The sequence below is a fragment of the Cupressus sempervirens genome, chromosome 5, assembly GCF_028749045.1.
Source record: "Cupressus sempervirens isolate cs-2001-9-10 chromosome 5, ASM2874904v1, whole genome shotgun sequence".
Classification (NCBI taxonomy): Eukaryota; Viridiplantae; Streptophyta; class Pinopsida; order Cupressales; family Cupressaceae; genus Cupressus; species Cupressus sempervirens.
This window is the reverse complement of record NC_143122.1, coordinates 56,331,840-56,358,687: the sequence shown is the minus strand read 5'-3', so window position 1 is coordinate 56,358,687 and position 26,848 is coordinate 56,331,840. Positions and strand designations below refer to the sequence as shown.

The 26,848-nt window shown below is 35.6% G+C and overlaps 1 protein-coding gene across 2 annotated transcripts in view; it reads left to right on the top strand.

The window, feature by feature from the left end:
• Window positions 1–25,258, top strand: part of LOC149554532 (Peptidase S41 family protein) — a 183,672-nt gene extending 158,414 nt beyond the window's left edge. For both annotated transcript variants that reach the window (XM_089828576.1, XM_089828577.1), the window contains exons 12-13: window positions 24,535–24,628; window positions 24,928–25,258. In XM_089828576.1, the coding sequence (XP_089684702.1) occupies window positions 24,535–24,628; window positions 24,928–25,053 (220 nt within the window). In that variant the 3' untranslated portion in view covers window positions 25,054–25,258. The remainder of the gene's footprint in view (window positions 1–24,534; window positions 24,629–24,927) is intronic.
• Window positions 25,259–26,848: the final 1,590 nt, after the last annotated feature.

Below are 26,848 nucleotides of genomic sequence, written 5' to 3'. Positions count from 1 at the left end.
GAATTAGACGAAAATCTGCAAACTAAAAATCAGAGGGAGAACATATCAGAAGAAAATTAACTACTACTGGACATTGAAAATAGAGACATCTCTAATATCAAGAAAAGGCCTTTATCGGCAAGGAAAATGATTGAAGAAATTAATGTTGAAATAGATGAAATCTCCAGAGAGAGCAAGAAAACCAAAAATTAATCTTTGTTACGCTGCAGTAGTAACTGCTCTTACAAACTTTAAACCATCAACTGTTGAAGAAACCCTATCTTGTCAAGCATGGAAAGATGCTATGGTCGAAGAAAATCAATCCATATTACAAACTGGTGTTTGGGATATTGTATCTAGGCCAAAAGACAAATCAGTTGTTTTATCAAACTGGTTATACAGTATCAAATATGCTTCAGATGTCAATATTGAAAAACATAAAGCAAGATTTGTTGCTCGAGGTTTTTCCCAAAAGGTAGGTATTGATTATGAGGAAACCTTTGCTCCATTTGCTCAATGCACTTCAGTAAGGACAACTATTGCAATTGCAGAATCTAAAGGATGGAAGATACATCAAATGGATGTCAAGACCGCATTTCTAAATGGTGTCATTAATGAAGAAGTGTACATTGAACAACCTGAATGTTTTGTTATAAAAGATAAGAATCTATATGTAAGTAAACTAAAGAAAGCTCTTTATGGCCTCAAATAGGCACCACAAGCCTGGTATGAAAGGATAGATAGCTACCTCTCCAAACTAGGATACTTCAAAAATGAAGTTGAGCCTAACGTATATTTCAAAATATCTAATGGTGACATGTTAATAGTTATTTTATATGTTGATGACCTATTGATAACAGGTAAAGATCACTTAGTTGAAAGATGCAAACAAGATCTTATAGCTGAATTTGAAATGAAGGATCTAGGCCTACTACACTATTTTTTGGGTCTAGAAGTATGTCAAAAGAAAGATCATATTTTTCTAAATCAAGGGAAGTACACCTGTGACATCTTGACGAGATTTGAGAATATGGACAACAAACCTCTAGCAACTTCGATGGAAACAAATCTACACAAGCTAAAAGAAGAAGCTGTGAATTTAGAGTCTATTGACCCCACTCTACAGATAGATCATTGGATCACTTACGTATCTAGTAAAAACTAGGCTTGATATCTGCTATGCCACCAATATTTTAAGTCATTTCATGGGTCAACCAAAGAAGATTCATTTGATGGTTGCTAAACATATCTTGAGATATTTGCGTGGCACTATTGGTCTTGGTTTGAAGTACAAAAATGTTGAGATTAAACTTGAAGGATATACTGATTCTAATTGGCCTGGTTGTTCCATAAACCACAAAAGTACTACAGGGTGTTGCTTTAATCTTGGATCAGTAGAAAACAACCGATAGTTGCCTTGAGTTCCACCAAAGCTGAATATATGGCAGCCTCCATGGGAGCTTGCGAAGTACTATCTCTGAGAAAGTTATTATTTGGACTCTTTGGAAAGCAACTAAATCTCACAGTATTCATTTTGATAACTAGAGCTGCATCAAACTTTCTGCTAATCCTGTCTTCCACAATCGATCAAAGCACATCGAGACTCCTTACCATTACATAAGAGACATGGTTGATAGAAATGTTATCAAGCTGATTTATATCAGCACTAATGACCAAAATTTTGACATTTTTACCAAGCCTTTTGCAAGGTTGAAAACAGCGTACTTCAAAGGTAAACTTGGTATGACATTTTTAAATACATTTGTAAGTTAATATACTCATGAATAAATGAAAATTAGATTTTTTGCAAACTTTTGTTATGAAAGGTGACGATCTTTCATATGTGTAACGTCACTATTGTAAGGTGATGACCTTATCAATAGTTGATCTATCTCCTAACACCAAAATGTGTTGGAGCAAAGTGTTATCATGGTTCTTTGGACCGGATTTTGCCGGACACCATTTTAATGAATTGTTATGGTTCTTTGGGCTGTATCTTGCCAGACACTATAACATAAATATATCATAGACCACACTTAAGGTGGTATTTAATCTTGTATTACATCTACTTCAATTTCCTTCTTGCTAAAAGAGGGAGTGTTGAGAATGTTAGCCTCATAGTAAATTGGAGCAAACTCTATAAGTGAGTATAGTTTATTATAACCTTCATGATTGATCAAATTATGAAATTCTGATTATATATATATAATCATCGTCAACTTATCAATTGCCAAAATACCAATTATCTATTGTGTATATCGGTTGAAATCTGATCAAGCAACATATCGTTTCAAATGCTATACCGATCAAATTCAATTTTGTTTTGGTTATGTTATCCTCTGATCATCTGTAATTATCATTGGGCAGTAATATTTTTTTAGATAAGAATGTAGAGGCATGACCACGTAGGGTCATGACTCTAGGGTGATGCCCCTACCTGGGCATCCCTCCTCACATTAATATTAATATGTAATCTGAAGGCTGGGATGACCATCAATTAAATCAGCAATGCAGAATCCCAGTCTTCAGAATAAATAAGAAATATATCTTCATTACAGTTCATTGGTCATAGACTGATATATCTGCCCACATTATAGCATCAGTTCCTGCAAAAGGAAAACAGAAAATTATATCAGAAATATAATATAATCAGTCAATATTGTTGCAAGTATATTTAGTTCTATCTCCACCAAAACGATCTATGAATAATTAACACATTGGAAGGTACTGCATGGATCGGGAATTGCATCATGAGGTATAGTTTGCATGTGCCAAAATTTGGTACTGTGATAGTATTCTCTTTAATGTTGCTTCAAGTCCTTATTGGAAGGTGTTGGGTTTGGCACTAACTATGATAGTCAAGGGGTTCAAGGGCCCAAAAAGTTATGAATTAAGTGGTCGATTATTTAAGGATGAGATCCAGAATATATATAAGTTGGTAGAGGAACAAAACCAGATTTAGAACGCAATGGCTGTAATATTTTGTTTGATAGGTGGAAAAATGTCAAGAAAATGGCATTAACTTTTAGTGGTTTCAAGAGGACAATTGGATTTTTTTGAAGTTAGCAGTTTCAATAGGACAATTGGTTTGGTGGGAATATCTGCAACTCAGTCTACACCCTTACAATACAAAAGTGAAATTTTCAACTTCAATTTTCTCTCTAATAAAGTGATGTTGAAGACCAATGCGTTTGATCCTTGCATTGAAAATTGGATTCTCTGCCAACGTAATGGCACTTTGATCGTCGCAATACAAATGTGTAGGAACCTCTTGAGGTAAACCCAAATCATCAAGTAGTCTTTCTTTACCTTAGAGATTCTTTGGATGCATGGATAGAACCTCAATATTCAACTTCGGTAGAGCTAAGTAGATCGTTTCATTTTACTATTCCAAGAGATGGCATTCGATCCAACAGAAAAAACAATATCTACGAGTAGATTTCCCATCATCAAGATCACCCCCTAGATCTGAATCCATGTAACTTTTTTAAACAACTTCACAATTTGCATCATAAAATAAACAACAGATAAGAGTGTCGTGAACTATAAACCTATGCTTCCTTTCAACTACACTATTTTAACGAGGTGCATATGGAATTGATAACTCATTATTACTACCAAATGACTTTAATAAACTATTGAAATATGCCTTATCATAATCAATTCTAAGGGTTATGACTTTAGAACTAATTTACCTTTTAGTAGATATGAGAGAAGTTTTAAGAACATGATCCTTAAAATATGGAATTGAGATCCAAGTTGATAAACATCAATCGGATTAACTGCATACCAAATCATTGGATGGAGATATTCTACAATGGTCCCAAAAAGGTTACTATGAATGAGGTGCACCTGAGTGCTCTCCACAATTAACCTTGTAGAAAGCGCTTCCTGCACATCTGACCAAACATGCATCTATGTGCATATAAATTGATGGCATAATACCAAATAAATCGATAGTATTCCATACTAATTATTGAAATTATAATAATGTGACAATACTAATCAAGGAAAAATAGTGAGATGACTTATAGTTCCTGCAAGTTTAGCATTAGCAATGGTTTTATGTGCTTTGGATTAATCATATGGCACACATGTTTATAAAAGTCAGTTATAACTTTTAGGTTGACACTGTTTCAAAAGCTTGAACAAATGGCTAGCTGTGGAAAATATTATCCCCTTTGTGCAATGAACATAGTCTCCTTCCTTTGTAATGAAATAATAAACGAAATGAGTGTTTACAATGACAGATGGTACTATTTAATTTAGTTTCTACACTTAAAGTAGACATGATTACAAGAATTTAGGGTACCAGAAAAAAAGTTACTCCCACAAAATAAGTTTGAAGCTTTTTGTTTTAGCAAAAAAACGAAATAATCTCTCATTTTAAAAAAATCAAGAAGTAACTTAAATAATTTCAAATAGGTTTTTAAAATAAACTATGTAGTGAAAAGCTTTAATTAAAAAAATGATTTTGTTTTTTAAATAATACAATATCCTTTTAAAACTTAATCATTTTGATATTTAAAATAAAGCTTTACACTAGAAAAGCTTATTCAATTCTAACTTAAAAAACAATTGAAGTATAACTTTTTAATAAAAGCGTTAAAATATTTTAAAGAACTTTTCATTGTATAAATTAATTTTAAAACTTGGAAAAATGTTCTAAAACTGTTAATTTTGTGATCAGATTTATTCAACTTACAGAATTTTGTATAAGAGTTCTAAATATATATTGATCTGCAATTTGTCAATATATAGATCCACGAAATATAAGAATGACCTTTGCTATACTTTGTCTCTAATATATATATATCCTCTACAATAAAATCAAAACTCTAACTTCGACGCTATTCATATCCTATATGAATAATAATAATTATCTTCTTATTTACAGACGATATCATCCACAATAACTATATAGTCTACAATAGTCAATATTGTCCTCTAGTGCCTGTGGTCGATAATAATAATATCTATATGAGATAGTACACAGATGTTGAAGAAAAAACAAAATCAGAATTAGTTCGATACTTGGGATAACCAGCAAGATCTCAAATATATAACAAGAGGGGGTGCATGACAAAGGCAACATGATTCTTACTCAACCAACGCATAGATTGAAAACAAAGTTTGGGAGATTAGAGCATACCTGATCAAAGCGGGTTTACACAAACATAAATGAATTACCACCTTACTCCAATGTGGCACAACAACCATCTTAAGCCTGATGCAGATATAGGATTCCCACCATCCTTTTTAATCTCCACACACATTAGATGAATTTGCCCAATCGTGACTAGGGACAGACTTGCACAACCATTTAGATATTTGAAGGACATAATAATTATTTGAAGTGAATAGAATATACTTATATATATATCCCATAATATATTTTAATCAAAGGGTTATCCTTTATGTTTACCTTATGTTTTATCCAACTGAAGATAAAAAAAACATTAACACTCCTCTTAGCTAGGGAGGATAAACACAAAAAAGTATTACTTCAACATAACATTACAATTTTAAGGATATCTCATTTGATATGTTACAAGATTTACACCATTTGATATCACGTGTACTCAAAAGGTTTTGATATCATAAGTATTGGTCTCCCTGAATATCAAGATTCGATATTCACCAAATACTTTGTGAGTAATGGCCTTCTAGAATATTAGAACATGTGATATTCACCAAATACTGTGAGTAATGGCCTTCTTGAATATCAAAATGTGTGATATTCACCAAGTACTCTGAGTATTGGCCTCCCAAAATATCAAGACTGGTGATATTCACCAAATACTCTATGTAATGGCCTTCCAGAATATTAATAACATTCACCATATACTCAAAAATGTTTATAAGGTATGCACACACTCATTCTCATAATGCTTACCACATAAACATCCACTGTGCAAAGTATAATCTATTATGATCTCCATAGACATTGTAAGATATCCATCATAATAGAAAATTAAGTTATTGTAAGATCGTCACCTTTCAATAACTTTTGCAAATTCAAGTGATGATCATTTGGAAGTCGTCACTTCCTCATGATGTACATAGGGGGTAGAACCACCACATAGTCATGAGTAATATTCACGAATCATGGTCGTCTTGACTACTACAATTTATTGATCAATGGAGAATCCATCTCAACATGGTTTACTCCATCTAAATTAATATGATTGAGATTTCCAAAGGTTGACTGAATCATATCCTCTATGTCAGACTCAAGATAGCCTGTGCTGTCTCTTGGGTCAACCGTATAGGCTCTAATGAAATGCCAGGCTCCCTTTGAATCTCAATATCCCTCTTGCAATAACATTCTCAAATGAAAAGATCAAAGTACATAACTCTTGAATAGTATGTACAAACAAATAAATGTGATTTTAAAAATATATTACAATAAGTTGGTATTCTAAGACTCCATCTCATAAATTGTTACCAAGCCAAATTCATTTTAAAAAAAAACATTTCACAGTTATTTTGCAATTTCATGAAGATAATAAGAAAATTGAGAACTCCCTCTTAATTCTAGTATTTCATACGTGTTAAGGATATTTGAAGTTCTTTAGAATGGACATCTTTCTAAATCTATATCTGAATTGCTGACTTTGGCAAAGGATGCTTGATGTTTCAGTCTATCAGGGCATTAAAATGTAGAGTGACTATAGTTGACACATCTAAAGCATTGCATTTTAGAGTAATCTCTATGTTTCCTTTTTCCTCTGAATTTAGGTTTCTTTCTTTAATCAACTTGGGTTGTGAGAACCTGAATATCACCTCTACTGGAAGTATCATCTTGAGACATTAACATGCACTCCTCATTTATGCAGTCAGCCTTGAATCGAGCAAGTTTAGGAAGCATGGATCGAGCGCATACTCCTTGTCTAAAAGCATTCCATGATGGTGATAGTCCCTTTAGAGAAATCATGGCTTATTCTTTCTCATCATAGATTTGACCAATTGTAGAAAGTTGGTTCCTTAGTTTTGTTATCCTTATGAAATATAAAGCGGAAAATTCTCCTTTGTCCATCTTAATGATGGAGAGATTGTCTTTTAGAGTTAGAATTCTAGTGGTATTGTTTATCTCAAACATTTCTTGAAGTGCTTTAAAAATTACATGTGTTGTGTCTAATTCAAAAATAATAGGAAGTAGATGATCCTTAACATTGTGCACAAATCAATTTCATGGGTCTAGTGTTATCCTTCTCCCATTTATTCAATTCATCACTTCCCTTTGGTGGTTGGTCAGACCTTTCAATAAATTGCTTTAGGTCATTCTCTTTTAGGATTAACTTTATTCGCAATTTCCACCCTGCGTAATTTAAATCACTGTCGAGTCTATCCTCTACCTTCATACCATTTACCATTTTGATAGATAAGGAATTTTTGGATATTTGAGAGCACTCTGTAGATAAATCTGATCAGGATCGTCTTTTAACTAGGCTTTGATACCATGTTAATTTTGTGATCAGATTTATTCAACTTACAAAATTTTGTATAAGTTAGTAATGTCCTGAAGGGAAACTTGACCTGAAGGCGATCTCAGCCCGAAGGCAATGACTTCCCAATGGGGATCTCGACCCGAAGCCAATTGCTCTAATACCACCGTAATGTCCCAGAGGGGAATTCGGCCTGAAGGCTATCTCGGCCCAAAGGCAATCGCTCTGATACCATTGTAATGTCCCAAAATGGAACTTGGCCTAAAGGAGATCTCGACCCAAAGGCAAACCTGGCCCAAAGGTGATCTTGGTCCAGAGGCAATCTCGATTCAAAGGGGATCTCGACTCTAAGGCAATTGCTCTGATATCACTTTAATGTTTCAAAGGCAAACTCAAAGATACTCTAACTTAGCGCATAGGTTGCAAGTCGAACATACTTCGAAGCAACACTCAACATTGTCCATGTGGTAAATAGACAGCCTGTACAGTTGACCCAAGAGACCGTACGGCTAAAGCCAGGGCAGTTCCTATGGTGTGGAGTGCAAACCATATGGCAATGCAAAAGGTCGTACGGCGAGTGAAGGTTGATGACCATCTGGTAGGGTGATCCTATGTAGTGTATCAGGAGGGTACAAAGTAGTGAAGAGAGAGTGGCATATGGTGTTGGGTGAGTCCATACGGAAGTGACTTTGGTAGTTTGGTGAAGTATGTGGGGTCGTACGGTGCCTTTACACCAACGGTTCGCCAATACTGATTTTATGCATAGATGATTCAAAATGATCAACGATATTAAATATGTACTCCAAATTGCAAGAACAAATGAACACCAAAAGAATTGAGGAAGTTCCACAAACAATATTGATAACTGCAAATGAAGATGGTGCAGAAATTTCTTAGATTCGGGCGAAGTAATCCATAGAATCGGAATAGGGTGAGGGTTGAATCCCACTGAAATCACACTAGCCAAGTAGGGAAGATCTTTCACTTCCGAAATAGTGAACAACAAAGAATGCCAACAGGAATTCGCAATACAAAGAAAATAATCCAAATTACATGACAATTACTACCTACATGTTGTGCTTAAATACCCTTCGGAAGAACGCCCAAGGGTTTACAACAATAGCCAATGGTAACACCTATGGAAATAATTAAAATAAAAATGGGTCTAAGACATACTAAATCAATTGGAACCACAAATACAAATATCATTAACTTGGGCCCCATATTTACTAATTAAAGGTCCTTTTTATTATATTATTTAAATGCTGGGACCAAATAATTAATTAATTTAATTTTAATTATTACATTAAAATTTGGGGACATGACAGTTCTAAATATATATCGATTTGCAATTTGTCAAGATATAGATCCACGAAATATAAGAATGACCTTTGCTATAGTTTGTATACCCTTCGATATATATATAATCAAAACTCTAAATGTGATGGTATTCATATCCTATATTAATAATAATAAATATCTTCTTATTTACAGACAATATCATCCACAATAACTATAGTCTTCAATAGTCAATATTGTCCTCTTCCTTTGTGGTCGATAATAATAATATCTATATTAGATAGTATGCAGATGTTGAAGAATAAACAAAATCAGAATTAGTTTGATACTTGGGATAACCGGCAAGATCTCAAATATATATAACAGGAGGTGGTGCATGACAAAGGTGACGTGACTCTTACTCAACGAACACATACATTGCAAACAATGTTTGGCGGATTAGAGCATACTTGATCAAAGCGGGTTTACACAAACATAAATGAGTTACCACCTTACTCCAACGTGGCATAACAACCATCTTAAGCCTGATGCAGATATAGGATTCTCGCTAGCTTTTTTAATGTCCACACACATTATGTGAATATTCCCAATTGTGGACAAGGACAAACATACACAAATATTTAGATATTCGAAGGACATAATAATTATTTGAAGTGAATAGAATATACTTATATGGTTATAGACATAAATTTATATGATCTTATACACACACACACACACACACACACACACACACACACACACACACACACACACACACACACACACACACACACATACATACATACACACACACACACACACACACACACATATATCTTGTTGTCTCGCATTTTGTCACCACAAAATGTTGGTAACAACACAAAACTTTTTCAAGCTAGTTTCATGTTTCTCTAAGCTTGAATTTGATATTCAATTGCTTAATGTTGATCGATTTATCCATTCCAATTCATATATCAAATCATTTTATTGAAGGCCTTCGTCAAGTCTTTTTTGTTTTGCTTTCTGTCAAGCCTTTACTTGATTTTTGAAGCCTTTATCATCTTTTTATTTGCTTTTGAGTTTTCTTTTGTTGGTTTTTAGTCTTTTGGTTTTGCTCATGTCATGCCTTTCGCTTTTCCTTTTGATTTGGTCTAACCTAGAGCTCAATCGGAGTTGTCAGTCAAGAGATATGCCCATTTTAGTGCCTCAAGAGTGGACCTTTTTGGTGCAACAACACGAATTTAAAATATGATGTTATTTTTTTAATTTGACTTTCACTATTTAATAAATATAACTTAAATTCACTTTTTGTTATGTTTTTAAGTTACTTTAACTTTTTAACTTAAAGTGACTATAGTGCACTTTATGTTCTAACTTTTTGTGCCTCAAGAGTGGACCTTTTTGGTGCAACAACACGAATTAAAAATATGATGTTATTTTTTTAATTTGACTTTCACTTTTTAATAAATATAACTTAAATTCACTTTTTGTTATGTTTTTAAGTTACTTTAACTTTTTAACTTAAAGTGACTGTATACTTTGTGATGGAAAAAAAATGCTATGCTGGTTTAGATTTAAGGGTATCATACTTATAAGATTTCTTCTAAAGATCGATTTGTGAAGTTCTATGTGTTTCTTCAGCTCAATGTTGCTACTAGTGAGGTTGTTCTTCATTAAGCTTCTTCATATTTCTATCACTCTAATGCATTTGCTCAGCTCATACTTCTGCATATAATGTATTTTGTTGTGGCAAAGCCTTTCGTATCTCTACTATTGGTTTCTTGATCTTCAATTCATCTTTGGAGTATCATCTTGTTTTATGTATGTGTATTTGTGTACACAAGCAGAAAGTAGTGATGTTTTGAATTTGAAGAGGGGTGAGGCATGTCGCTAGCATCTTCCGAGGAAAGAAAGCAAGACAATAGTGTCCTTAGTAGCACTAAAGAGTTAGAGTCACAATGGGAAGATAAGTTTTCTAGTATCTTTCATTAATTTTTATGCGATTAAAGGATATGTTTTCTTTGGGCATAATGAGCATAGTCTCTCTATTCTACATATTGTGCACTTTTTTTGTCTAATTCTCGATCTACATATATACTTGTGGCAGTGCTTTTTTGAAGAAGAGTAATGTTTTCATTTTTCGTTTCATGTTGAGCAAAGCTAATATTTGTAGTTCTTTTCCCGTAATGGATAGTGCCCTTTTGGAGAGGCTACATTATGAGTGGACAAGGATTTTGAGTGGATATTTTGCGACCAACAGTTTGTTCAAATCTAGTCGCAAAATAAGTAGACCAGCCATAGCATATGAGACAAAGTCTTTTCTACCTTAAAGGGAAGGTTCTCCCTTCTCACCGTTCCTTAGATCAACTCAAGGTAGGCAAGAATTTGAAAGATTTTGTAAGGGGTGTTACCAATATTCTTTCCTCTTATCTTTCAAGAAAGAATCCACTTACCCGCAAAGCAAGTAATGGGCAAGATAAAATCTCTAATTACACTTCTATCGAATAGTTGAAACGGTGATACCAATAAAGCAACATCAACTCAAAGGTTGATTGAAAGCATACTGGTGTGCCTCTAATTTCTATTTGTTTAATTTATAAGAAAAATCATCATTGGGGCACAAAGACTTCCTGAATTTCTATTCTATAACTTAATTTTAGTTTTAATCTATTCTATAAGAAAAACTACTGGTGTAAATACATATTTACTATTTACACATAAGTTTACTTAGATTAATGCATTATTTTATTATCATGCATTATTTTATTATTTCCTTAGGTGAGACAATTAGGAGTTTGCGTACTTTTATGGGTTGTCATGTTGATAACACAAAATAAGCAACTCTAATTCATCACATGGTGTCTACAACACTAGAGTTTGCATAATTAACTGAGTTGTCATGTAGACAACACAGTTATTCGCACTCCTATTTTAGCACATGTTGTCTACAACATAATTTTGCGTGTTGCACCATTGTAGGCTTATCCTATCATCATTGCACTTACTACTGTGCTTAATGGAGGATAACCCACATCTGGTGGACATGTGCTTAGTTGTATGACTTATAATGTTGTTGATATTCCTAGGCATTCTAGAGCATTCCAAAGGCCTTTATGTATAGGCACTCCTAGTGTACTTTCACATTGAATTGAATAGCAATAAATCAATTGTGGATATTGTTATTCTGATCATACCTTGTTGGTCTACTATTGTGCTTGTGTTTGAGTTCCTTGATCTTGGGTGAATTTTGCCTTAAGGCAAATTCTTACATGGTATCAGAGCTTGGAGAATTTCTCTTCACATAGCCGTTTGAGACCATTGTTGCTTCAGCACCTCGACCTAGATCCAGAGTATTGTAGTCATTGGGAGCATCTAGAGCCAAAGCGGACTTCACCATTGCATTTGGAATGTCGATTCAGCGAATTTTGACTATAAATTCGCCTACCTTAGGCCATAGTCAAAATTGAGGCAATATTTTTTTTGCAAACTGGCAACCCGAAGGCCCGATTTGCAAATTTGGTATGATCATTTCAGATCTACATTTTTTTTCATCTGCATCTCTACAAGTTTTTTCGGATCTACATTATTTTTTTTGAAAAAATTGGCCATCAGGCTTGTAGGAGAGATTTTTTGCAATTGAAGATTGAAGCTTGCTGGTGCAAATCAAATATTTGCATCACATTTAGAAGGTCAAAAAACTCCGAAATTGGATTTTGTTTCATCCAAATCGGACGTCTAAGGCAAAATCTAGAGCCATTTTATTTTTGGAGGCGCGACGGCGGCGATTCAAGAAAAATAATTACACTAGTATTTTCAAATAGCGATATCTCCCTCATACGAACTCCTTTTTGTGAACAATTTTGTTGTTTTGGGGTAGAATTTCATGATCTACACGTTAGTACAGGTGGTTTGAGATCTTTGTTCCTGAATTTTTCTGCAACTCGCAAATCCTGATTTTTGCCACTTCAAATGCTTAGTATGGGCTCATCTAGACACATAATGAGGTTTCGTTTTTTTTTTTAAGTGCATTTTTTTTGGTCTTCTTTCTAGATTTGCAATTAGATTATAGGGTTTGTGGACCGAAATACTGTTTTCAAATAGGCCCTAAATTGGCTGTTGGACACACACTACCTATAAAGTGCTTGAATCATACATTAGGGGGGGTTTCTTTGATTTTTTTTTGCATTTTGGGGGTTACATTGACTAGTCCATCATGGAAGAGGAAGATTTTATTATCTGGACACTAGACAACTATCAAGAATGGAGTCAATTGGTTATCACATATCTTAGTCAACACAATGCACTGCCATATGCGAGAGGACTTACCTACCATGCGGACACAAGTGCTCTCATTTGTCGTACTCTCTATCTATTTATGGATATGGAGGTTATGGATTCACTTGATGACATGAAGTCCACTAATCCATATGATGTTTGGATCTATCTTTGGGAGATGTATGGAGATCCACAAATTCCTCCATTCCCAAAAGATCTTTTACCTCCAATTGCAGTTGCATCCTCTCCAGATGAGATCACACCTCCAGATGCTCTTGTTGATTCTGCTAATCCAATTCTAGCCACAGATGCTTCGGATTTAGTGCAGCAAGAAACTCCATGTCTTCCTACTTCAACTTCATTGGACAACTTCCTTCTAGACATTGCAGAGCTATTTGTGGAGTCTCACATTAACGATGTAGGAGACATCATCGATGATATTTGTCTTCTCTTTGTTGAGGCGAATACTTCATCCATTGCCACAGTGATAGGTTCATGTACTTCAGCACAGCAAGGTACACCTTGTCTTCCAATTCCAGCATCTGCAGATGACTTCTTGACAGACATTGAAGGTTTGTTTGTGGAGTCACACATAGCAAACTTGGGAGACTTCTTTGATGATCTACAGCTTCTCTTTGATGAGCAGTTGCAAGAGGTCTCTTTATCATTTTAGGAGATAGATGGTTCTTTGGGATAGGTTCTCCATCCATCCTTGCTAGATCTGCACCCGTTCTTCTCAGTAGTATTGGAAGCAGCGACCATCAGCATCGACATAGGGACAATTGAGCAGGTTTCAAAGACACCGTTCATCATAGAGATTCTTTCTACACCTAGGGGAAGCATCTCACCAATACCTCTGCCATTGTTTCTTCCAAAAGGGAGGAACATCATTTAGCGCCCATGGATCAGCTTCTACATTGGAGCAGCTCTCACTGATCGACACACTACATTTGGGGCGGGAGGGGACTACCTTGTCTCCTTCTTCTCTTTCATGGGGGGGACATTTTCCTCATATGAGTTTTGTCCTTCTACTTCTCTTTTGTATATACTTGATGTATGTCGTAATGGGGGGGTCTTAATTACTCCATCCATCCATCCATGCATCTTTTCTTTTCATCTCTCTTTTTGGGGGAGGGCTTTTCCCATGAGGTTTTCCCTCTTTCTCTGCTTTATGAGAGATTGCATTTCATTATGTACATGGGTACCTAACATGGCCTAGTAGCCAGGACCCATTATGCATTTCATCCTAGCTTTTGTAAGCTTAAGTGCATTCCCCTAAGTTGCACTTAAGGGGGGGTGCTGGTGTAAATACGTATTTACTATTTACACTTTACTTAAGTTTACTTAGGTTAATGCATTATTTTATTATTTCCTTAGATGAGACTCTTAGGAGTTTGCATACTTTAATGAATTGTCATATTGAAAACACACAAGTAAGCAACTCTAATTCAACAAGTGGTGTCTATAACACTGGAGTTTGCATAATTAACTAAGTTGTCATGTAGACAACACAGTTATTCGCACTCCTATTTTAGCACATGGTGTCTACAACATAATTTTTTGTGCTACACCTTTGTAGGCTTATCCTCTCATCATCACACTTACTCCTGTGCTTAATGGAGGATAACCCACATCTAGTGGACATGTGTCTGGTTGTATGACTTATCATGTTGTTGATTCTTAGGTATTCTGTAAGCATTCCAGAGGCCTTTATACATATGCACTCTTAGTGTACTTTCCCATCGAATTGAATAGCAATAAATCAATTGTGGATATTGTTATTCTAATCATACCTTGTTGGTCTACTATTGTGCTTGTGTTTGAGTTCCTTGATCTTGGGTGAATTATGCCCTAAGGCAAATTCTTACAAAAACCTCTACCATTGGGGTGCAAAGACTTCTAGAACTAGGGAAATTCTAACTATTTTTTATGATTTTGAGATTGTAACACAAGCTACAGTCAAAGCTTCTAGTCTATGTATTGCCACAACTGCTCCTAGTCAAACTTTTGACTCTGATTGCTTCTTAGCTCACTATGATCTATGATTAAACACACAATAATAACATGAATTAAAGACAATAGGCACAAATTACAAACAAAGCTTGAAGTCCAATTGCTTCCTTTATTCACTTTTCTCCCAAATCGGTACTACATAATCAAAGTTATGCTTGCACAAGTTTGGCAAAGCTTTTTTGCATACAATAAAAGATGTTTTGTACAATGAGAGAGGCACTCCTTTAGGAAAAAAGGTGAGGAAAAGGAGGAAAGAGTGGTAACAACTCAACCAACTTTGACCCGGTCTAACTAGGAAAGAAGAATTATTGGATTACATGTTTGAAGGACATGTAATCGGATTACATGCGATTGCATTACATGCATTTGAGTTACATGTGATTGGATTACATGCAATCCATCTTTTGCATCTACAAAGAAGAAAACTACACTTGAAAAAAAGATGACGATGTTGAAACTGTTGATTTTGAATGAATCAATCTTGTAGACGATCTACAAAATCCTTGTTCTTCATGATGATCACGGGATCAGGGATTCCTGTATTCTGCACCACTGCATTCTCTTTGATGAGCTTCTAGTTGTCCGAAAACTTGATGTGATCAAGTTTTTTCTTGTTCAAGTTGTTGTAAATTCTCCTTTGTAGATTTGCACATTCTGGAGTCTCTGACGCTTTGAAAACCTGCTCGACAGTGTCCGGATGTAAACTTAGAGCAACTTTCCATTAGCACCTTTACTCTTCTTTTTTCGGAAGCAAAGTGCTTGGCGCATTCCCACACGAACTCAAGCTCTAGGGAAGCCATTGGAAAAGTGGAGATGAAATGAATGTTGCTTTTTTGGATTTGGCGAATATCTTCTTTTGCAATGTCTTCGTTCTTTGAGGAAATTTTGACATATCTTGAAGAGTGCACCGCAACATGAAGATGAGAACATCTTCCAATGAGATTGAATCCTTGAGAACTTTGGGATTTGAGTTTTGATGACAGATCTGTGAAAGGTGAGTGTTAATAATAAGACGGCCAAGAATGCAAGTTGGAAGCATATGAATATGGGAAAAATGATGATTTTTATATTCAAAAGAGTGACTTTTCACCAAATCGGGTTCTCTAGATGCAATTACATGTAAAAATTCATCATTTTATCTTGAGGTAAACATGTAATCGGGTTCGTAAGATGTAATTGTATGTGTTGGAAGATGGATTGAGTATGGATTGGCATGAAAATTGAAAGCTTGTTGATGCACTTACATTCTTGGATAGGATTCTTCAATTTTATTCCAAAAAAAAACAAAACAAGCAAATGAGAAAACAAGAAACTAAGCACAAAACAAAAACATACCTCTTGCTATCGACTCGGACATGCCAAACTTCAAGATGTTCTTTTACATACAATTTCATTGTTGGAGTCTGGGGGATTTTCAAGCATTTCAAATGGGAAGATTTCATCTTATTTAAAGAAAAAATGCAAACAATATGGCATGCCTCTGGACAAATGGACAAAGATGAACCAAATAATGCAACATAATGGCACAGTAAGCAAAAAATGAAAGCAAAGTTGAAATCTTCACTTACTTGGAGTTCAAAGAGCCAAGTGGAGGAAAGAGAAGTTGGAATGAATGAGCCTTCTCCAAAATCAAACTCTCCAAGTGTGTTTGCACGAAACACGTGCAACAACTCAATGACTTTTGACCATTTCAAAGTTGCAAATGTAAATCTCCATGGTCAAATACTGGGTCGTTTTCGCATGTTGAAGGCAAAATACAAGTCACAAAAACTTGCAAAATGCAAAACGTTTTTGCATGTAGAATGTTCTTGAGGCATTTTCAATCAAAAATATGCCTCCTTACTGCTCATACATGGGTCCTTTTTTGAGGAATAGGGCAAAAACGTGATTCTTCAATCCCAAAACAAACTCCCAAATGCAAAAACGTGTAATTGCTGTTGGTTGGTTTGAGAAATCCTCCTAGCTAAGAGGGAGAGTTAATTTCTAATAGCTAGGTCGATTTCTAGCTCATCAATTTATAAGATTCTGTATAGTCTTTCAAATTAAACTGTTACTCTGGGCTGAGCCCAAGTTCGATCTAAACTAAATTAAAATTGTGATTACATTTTTACCTCTGTATGGGCTGACTAGATGCTAGTATTAATCTCCCAGCATGGGCCGACTTAGTTAAGGTGTTAACTCATGCCATATATAAGAAGTCAATTCTCCAGCGATTCAGGACAAGTCATATTCCTGATCTAATCAGAGCAGAAATGTGAATTATATATTAAGGTGTGAATTACAGAACCAGAGGTGTAAATTACAGAGCTGGAAGTGCGAACTTGAAGGCTGACTAATGTGTAATTGTTGGAGCCCATAATACTACTGTGTCATATCTATTTGTGTAAGCAATTTACAGATCAGACTGGTGAATTCTGATATCTTATGACAGAAAACTGTAAGACGTTTCCATACTTATCAGATTGATTTCATTGATCAAATCTGACATTGTCAAGAGGTCTGTAACAGTAACTTGAAAGGCTATACGATAGTATATAAATTGATTGCTGGGTTTTTCCTCCAAGAGGGCAAACACTGTGTTATTTTTGTCTCTTATCTCTGATCTGTTCAAGCAACTTAATTTAGTCATCATATTTATAGTTAGTATATAAATTCTGGGCAAAAATTAACAATCCCTTGATCCAGAATCGCACTTGGGAATTATCTGATCCTACATTCCATTCTAAACCCACTGGTTGTAATTGGATCTTTCGAAACAAATAGAAAGAGAGTTGCTCACTTGACAAACAGAAGCAAGGCTTGTCACAGATGGATATGGTAAAAAAGAAGGTATTGACCATGAGAACTTCTTCTACAACAAAATGGACCATGATTCAATTGTTGTCGGCTTTGGCTATACAAAACAGATGGAAAGTTGATTTGGATGCAGAAACTACTTTTTAAAATAGTAATTGTAAAGAAACAGTTTACATGACTCAAACAAAAAAAATTGTAGTGAAGGTCAAAAACACGAAGGTGTGAGTTGGTAAAATTGTTGTATGGTTACCAACAAGCCCCACATGCTTGGTATGAAAATTTCACCAAGCTGTTCTTTAGCATAAACTTCAAGTTTTTTGAATTTGTCGATGGAACTCTATTTCTCAAGAAAGTTGACAAAACAGTTGTATACCTATTTGTATATGTGGATGTTTTGCTCATAACAAGTAATAATGAAAAATACAACATGAAAGTGAAAGAAAAACTATTAAAAGGTTTTGAAAGGATAGATTTGGATACTCTTACTATTTTTGTATTGGAGTGATTAAAAAATCCAAGTACATTTCCATCACACTACACAAGTATAATGGTGAGATTTTGAGCACATTCGGAATGGTAGATTATAAATCACTTAGCATGCCCATGGAAGAATTCATAGGGTTTGAAGAAACAACCAAGTACAAACAATCCATTGGAAGATTGATCTATTTAATCGCACATAGACCTTACAGTTCATCTGTTGATGGTGTTGTCTCTAGATTCATGCAAAAGTCAAGAGAATGTCACTGGCTAGCAGCAACTGTGATATATGAATGGAGCTCAAAATTTTGGTCTTCATTACTCAAGGTGACTGATTTCAAACTATTTGGATATTAACCTCCAAACTATGCAAGGGATTTTGAAAATGGGAATTCTGCCTTAGGATTCTTGATGAATTTAGGATCAACAGTCATCAGCTGGAAGTCAAAGGAGCAGTTGGTGCTAACTCTTTCTTCGTCAAAAGTCAAATATATGGAAGCTTCAAAAGCAACCTGAGAAATCTTGTGGCTTAGAAGAATTATTGAGGATTTGAGGGAAAAACAAGTTTCATCAATACCACATATTGTTAACACTTACGTGAACAACGACAAATGCTTTTTCAACAACTGACCCAAGCACATTAACGCCAAATTCTGTTTTTGTTCTGCATTATGCGAAATATGGTAGTGTCAAATTGATCCATTATCCAATTGCAAATTTTATTTTTCATACAGTTTCGAGGCACACTTGTTCTCACTATAGCCTCTGTGGATTGGCTGGTGGGGGAGAACATAAACTGTCCAAACATTTTATAAATAATTGTTGGGTTTTATTAGAATCTGAATAATAATCTTGAAGATGTACTGAATATTCATATGTAGGAGAACTGATATGTCACTTATTGATCTATTTCTACATTTTTTTTCATTTAATGGAATCGTTTTAATGCATTGCATTTATATTCATGGTTTTAATTTTTGAAGTCCATTCTTGGGCTAACAGTATTCTCTTCTGATCATGAGAACTTTCTCTAATGATGGGCCACTGAATTCGTGAAGAGTTTGTCTTAAACCCTAACCTGCCAATGGTTAATGCATTTACCAATGCATCCAATATTGTTTGCTTACCACATTAAATGGTTTTTTATTATAGGACCAAAAATTTGTACCCACTATTGTAGCCACATGTTGCTTCACATTGTTCCAGGGAACACCTTCAAGTGAAGAAGGATACCTTAATAATTTTATTCGGCTCCAAAGAAATGACAAGTTTGGATCTGAGGCTTACCTTGCCCAGGATAGACTGTAATGAATTCTTGTCACCTTCAATTCTTGCATATATGGAGAATCTTCTCTTTTCTGTTTTCTCCCACACCATAAATTCTCCCTAGTTGTATCCCAGTGATACGCTGTCAGTTTGTTAAAGCTTACATAGACTGCAATGTAACAATTTCTTCAAGGTTTGAAATTAGGGCTTCACTATTTCAATTTAAGCCTATCATTCCTGGTTTCTGTGGGCTATCCAATTATATCACCTATTTTTGAAGTCATCCATGGATGTGAAAAATGGCATTGGAGAAGCCCTTGGACAGAAACTTAATTGCATTGGGCTATAATTCTCCAAGCCTCTCTTAAGCAATCTGCTACTGCCCCCATTGCCAGAGATAATCCTTCATGCTTGCCTCTCAATGCTCTAGATGCCAACATCTCTGGTTCTTTCTCTTTGATATTTATGAATCGTTCTGCCCTGTTGTTTCTTAAGGTTTTTGATTTGTTCCTGATCCTTATTTTCCATTTACATTTGTACTCAGGATTGATTTGTTCTTTTGGAAATTTTCACTCTCAAGTTTGCTGGCTATTGTTACATTCTCCTTGGCATTCTTTTCACACTTTTCTATTTCTCTATCACCTTTTCCCATCTTCCTTCTATGCCTTAAAATGATCTCCTCATTATTCTCTCCTGTTTTATCTCTCTGCTGTGACTTGCTGCCATGCCCTTTGCTCTTGTCTCTTCTAATCGGCCTTTGCTTTAGTCTGACTATAAGCATCAACATAATTATAGTTTAACCCTCATTCACTGTTAGAATTGTCAACTTTTGGTGGCTATACTCAATCTGTTGATTTTTCAAATATTTTCCAAAGATATTCACAACTTGAAAATGATGATTCATGTGAAATTTTTGAAATAGTATCTTTTTTAAGTTGGAGGGCTGAGGTGGTAGAACTCATCAACATCTAACCTTTAAGAACCTCGAAAAATAATTGAGGAATATCGCCAAAATTATTTATTGAGATTTCAATGATGAAAAAATTATGACAGAATTTCTAAACGTTTGAAATTGCATGCTTTCTTAAAAGCTTGTGTGACTAAAAGAAACAAAGCATCAATGTTTTGAGTGGCTGGAGCTTCAAGCAGTTTGCGAGTGGGTAACTTTAGTTTCTACCACGATGACCCTTCTCCCGCGATCTCCCCTCTACCGTGACGACCTCCATCCTCGCGCGCCTGGTTTGCTCCTCCCCACATGGCTTCTCTGATCTACCGTGGCTCATGTTGTCCTCCTCACCTAAGTTTTCATTTTTCATTTTCATTCTCTGTTCATTCCTTTTCGCATGTGTTGGTTTTCTTTTCACGTGCACTAGACATTTCATGCGGGACTATTTTGGTCTCCACTGCGGTGAGCTTCGACCTCCATTTTTTGTATGCTCACGCGAACGTGTTACTAGGGTTTTCTCTGCAAACAGTAATAATCCATTGCCTGACCCCTCGCTCGCTTCATGCTTCATGGACGGTGAGAGCGAGTTGTTTTCTTTTCATCTTTCCAGACTCCTTATTCCTGAGTGTTTTGTTGATTCTTGTGAGGCCTCCTCCATGTTTGATATGCTTGCTTCGGCCATTTGGAAATCAGCCATTCTTTCCATACCTCACCATCCATCACTCTCCCTTCATTGCAAATGTTGTATTACTTGTCCTATGAACCAATGGTTTGATGATGACTATAAAGCTTTTCATCGCTCATTACGTGACGCCTTTGAGACTCACTCCCCCAACCTCACTCACCTTCGTTTGTCCTATCTTTGTCTTCCTCACTACAAGAAACTTTCCTTTACTGCCTTCCAATGTAAATCCCTTTGCTCCATGTCGATTCATAATCCCCAGCTTTTCTGGCGCACCCTTTTCCCTCGTTATACTCCTCTATCTTCTATTCTTGACTTTTTCTCCCTAACCTCTCACACCGTGACTCTTTATGACATTCCTAGGCAGCCTTCTATTCATCCCATCCCGCCTCCTTTCTCCCACTTGTTCACCCCCTCTCACATTTACGAGGCCATAAGATCTATGAGATGCAGCAAAGTGGCGATTGAGGAGGGGTTTCAGGCTGAACTTTTCAAGTTTGGTGCCTCAATTCTAGGCCCCTATCTCTCTATTCTCTTTAACAAGGTGATTTGCACTGGGTTTCCGATTTCCTGGTCCAAGCATCTGATTTATCCAATTCATAAGTCCGGTATTGCTTCTGACCCTAGGAATTATAGGACCATCATGATTGGACATACATTTGCCAAACTGTATGCCACATCCCTCAATGCTATGTTATCTAGAGAGCTCGACAGGAAAGGTTGCAAAGCTAGAGGTTAGGTTGGTTTCCGTGTTGATTATCAGACCATGGATCATATTTTCACCTTACGGGCTATTATGGAGGAGGCTAGACATAAATCAAAGAAAGTCTACTACTATTTTGTTGATTTTCACAAGGCGACTATACGAAATTGTGGTGGGTAGATTCAGGATTGCAGATGGTTTCTCAAATCCGATCCACAGTACCATTGGTGTTAAGCAAGGATGTCGTCTCTCCCCCACTTTGTTCAGTTTGTATATTGATGAGCTTGAGGATTTACTTTTAAAATCTTTGCTCCTTGGAGACTGTTGCTACTTACACCAGGTCTTGATCTCCATTCTTCTTTTCACAGATGATGTGATTCTTCTTGCTTCTTCTCCAGAGAGTTTACAAAGACTTTTAGATGGTTTGGCTTCTTTTTGTGTTCAGAGGCAGCTTGTAATTAACCTGGGTAAGACTCGTGTTATGGTCTTTAATTGCCTAAAGAATTCTCATCTTCACTTCTTCTTTTAGGGGCAAGAAATTGAGATTGCTTCATCTTATATGTATCTTGGAGTGAAGTTTTCTGAGCCCCGCTTCAGTATGATACTGGCTATTCAGCCCAGGTTTAGTAAGGGTATGGGTTCTCTTGTTATGCTTGAGAAACAGTGTTTCAGACACCATTTTCAAGACATCTTGTCCAAGCTATCCCTTTTGGACTCCCTTGTTCATCCCACTGTTCTTTATGGCTCTGTGATTTGGGGGCCTTCTCTCCTTGGTTCTGATTGGGCCTCAATCGAGCTGGTGCAGACTTCTTTTCTCCGACACATAATCAGATGTCACAAGTTCACTCCCCCATAGTATTATTTTTTCCAAGTTTGGTGCTCATCCTTTCACTGTTGTAGCTATATTTGATCTTATTTGGTTCCTTCATCGCCTATGTGGTTTTGCGGATTTTGTTGACGAACGTGATAGATACCCCTATCTGGAAAATTGCTCTTCTGTTGCTACTGCGAGTTTTGATACTAGCTCTTGGGTTGGTTGCTAGTATGCTCAGGCATCTTCTCTGTTGAGTTTGATTGGAATTGATATTGACCATCTTCCTCCTTATCAATTCTCATTGAATGCGCCTACTCATCTCCTCCCATCTCAACAGGAGTTGAATGAGCATGTCAGACTTGATATTTACAGACAGTACATCACCACTACCTGGACTAACCCTCATGGTGGTTTACGTCCTAGGATGGCCTTTTACGCGGAGCATTTTCAGGAGATTAGTGATGGGATTGTTGTTCGTCCTAGTTATCTTTCTCGTTGGTGGTGTCATGCTTTGCATATTTCTCTAGGGTCATTCAAAGTTGGTTCTCACCTTCTTCGTGTTCAAATAGATCATCATATTGATAGAAGGGAATGTATCTATAAGTTGTGCACTCTTGATGAGATTGAGACGGAGACTCACTTTATCTTTCGGTGCCCTATCTTTTATGAGATCAAAGGGAGATTTCATTGTTTGTTCTATGACTGTTGTTCTCTCTCAGCCTTTTTCCGTTATTGTGACCAGCGATGTCTTGCTCTTTATCTTCAAGAGGCTACTTTGCTCCGTGCTAGTACTCTGCAGTCTCTACTTCCTCACCGGCATACCTTTGATCAGCTTATCACTGCCTTCTTCACACCCTTATCTCCTTTACGGGGTGTGAAAAGGTCGTCTAGTTCTTCTAGTTCTATTGGTCATTCTAGATCTGTCAGGCCCAGCAGCAGTTATTTACGTCAGTGACACTCTTCCACGAGCTCACTGCGATAGTCCAAGGCTCCTATCTACTCATAGTCTTATCCTTCTATGGCTGATTTCTTTTTGCCAAGGAAAGACTCCTAGTCTTTGCCTTGGCCTCTCTCTCTTCTCTTGTTTCTTGTTTCGCATTTCTTTGACACCGTTTGGTGCTCTTGTTGTTGCCTGCTTCATGGTTGTAGCTCTCAGTCCAATAGACCCTTTATAGATCCTTTGTGGTCTTTTATTGGACATTAATATTATCATCTTATATCTTATCTTCTTATCTTATCTTATCTTATCTTTTACCATGGTCTAGACTAAGAGAATATAGCCACTTAAAGATGTGTGAACCTCTACTTTGGATCACTTTTTTATAAGATGGCCTTTAATGTCACACATTGCCATGGGGCTTCTTTATTTCTCCATTCTGCTCATGCAGATTCATCGGAGTGCCAATTCTCATTAAGCAACATAAGTTCACCAGCCCTTTCACCGTGCTCCTTAAATTACTCTGCTCAATGTTTCAGAAAGAAGTAGCAACACAAAGGTCAAGGTGAACAGTGTATCACCAAAGCATGATAGATGCATTTGGTCGTGCATTAATGCATCACATTATCTATAAATCACTACATAATAAGTCCTCTGAGATTCACAATGGTATAATTACCCACTAATGCAATAATTAACGACTTTGAAAAATCCTTGCAGAAGCAAATCAATGCATAGTGACTTCACTCACATTGCCCAGATTAATAACAGCTATCTGGGCTATCTGTGTAACCCATGTAAGGTCCATCAGAAACATTCTTGAAACTGTACGAGTTAATAGAACAGCCAAATAATAATTGTATTATTGTGTTTTTGTTTAATGCACTCATTGAAAAAATTTATATGTTTCCCAGGAAGATACAATCAGTATATGAGCTATCTGATGGCTCTGGCATGGCTGTCACTGTTGCTCGCTATGAAACTCCTGCGCGTATTGACATTGATAAGGTACATTTTTAATCTGTCATAACAGATTATAAATTTATAAATGCCTCGTTTCCTAAAAGAATTGCAAATTATTTCCAATTTTGTAGGATATGAGAAGTTTGCATATTGGTTTATACTTTTCTTTTCTTTTAATTATATTGGGTTATACTTTGTGAGGATGAAGAATTTCTAGATGCTAACTTAATGTGTTTTTTACAGAACTTACATTTTTTTTTTGCTATATTGTATCTGAATGGTTCTTAGTCATTTCAGTCGTTTGTTTTCTTATCAATTATTGAAAATGTTTGCTTCTGCCTTAGGTGGGAGTGATTCCAGATCAACCACTACCGATGGGGCTACCTATTGATGGAGATGGTTTTTGCAAATGCCTTGAAGAATCAGATTTGAACTGTAATATTAATGCAACTGCATTCTTTCCAAAATGAAACTTGTGGAAAGGATGCTTCAATGTGATATTTTACACTATAATTTTATATCTATTCCTTTTAGTTTTTGAATTATATGCAGGTCATCACCAGTTGCATGCTTCTATCAGTTAAAAAAGAAGAAGTCCTGAAATTATTTTATAACTAATTTCGTCATTATTATCTTGCTATCCATTTGGAATGAGTATACGTGTGTTTAACTAAAGGTGTTAGAAATTTGTAGTGTATATAAGTGAGGAAGTCATAATTTGGAATCTTATCCACTACCAATTGTGAACTTTTCACATTATTTTGCAATTGAATTTTGCAGGTTCATATAGGTCAACTAGCTTTTGTTTTAATCATTAGACACAAACAATCTGATATGAGAAAATGCAATGCATACAAAACCAAGAAAAGCCTTGTTGCATATTATCTCCATTCCATATAATAACCTATTTCAATTGACAAGTGTTTCTGCAGTGCCTTAGGTTATTTCTATCAGATTTCAGCTACCAAGTATTTTAGCCGAATTTATTGATCCATATTTCATGAGCAGGGGCTTCACATGAATCAACCTATAATGAGAATGAACGGTCCACTCTACATTCTATGCATCCATTGATACTCGCATGGGTGAAAAAACCACCCCTAATTTCAATGGCATGAGTAAATACTTATTCAAAGAGAAATCACCAGAAATTCTTATCATTGGAAATTCAATATGTTTGCTTGTGTGTGTGATTAGTTTATTTGTAAAGGGTGTGGTTTTTATAAGAAATATATAGAGGCATGCAAAGCACTACCCTACTGTAATTAACCATGCAACTCTATTCAACTTGGCAAAATGATTATATCCACACATTGAACATGATTCACACTTACTGATAGTTGTGAGATCTATATAATCTGAATTCTATGCCACTGATTTATGTTCTATTGTAATGCTCATTTACAATGGGTATGTTGATATTCACACTCCAACCTAGCTTCCTTTATGTTTACTCTAGGCTAATTCATTAACATAGAGTACATTTTATCTATATCATAAATGGTAGTTGGAGTGATAACTTGATAATTTGTAACTATTTATCTTAAAAAATGTAAATTATAGTAAATGAAAATACTTTCTAATGTCAAAATAACAATCCAAATAAATGCTTTGAAATCTTGTTTCAAGATCAAGAATAATATTATTAAAATGATATTCATCTTGAGATCAAGAAAACTAAATAACCATCTAATATGTTTCAGACTGGAATATTCTTTTTTCTCCAATCAACAAGAATTGTGAGGATAATGGTTGGGTTTATAATAGTCAAATTATCCTTGACTTGTAGCCTTGATGAGTAAGTGACAAAGCTTTGATTTTAGAATAACTTGATAATATGTAATTGTTATCTTTTAATTCTTATATTAAAGATGGTATATCAAAACATCAGTACTTTATGAGTAAAAGATGGATTACCAGGTACTCAATAACAAAAATATCAAAGGTGACATTGTAAAGTGTTGTGGCATCATGAAAGTAAATATTAGCATCAAAACAAGCTAGAGATAGTTATTGTCAACACCAATAGCACTATTATTACATTCAATCTGATTACTTTCATAAATACCAAGTATGAGGGTGGGGGCAATAGTATTCGAGAGAACTGTGAGTTACCACATGTTATGTTTCATCTTCTTTGAAGATTGTCTTTATAGTTTGGCAATCTTTCTTTCATTCATGTAAAAATGGGGCAACCACCTTTGTTCATCATTTTTCTTCTTGGGGGGAAGAAGTGGGTAGATGTAATGATTGATCTATACATCA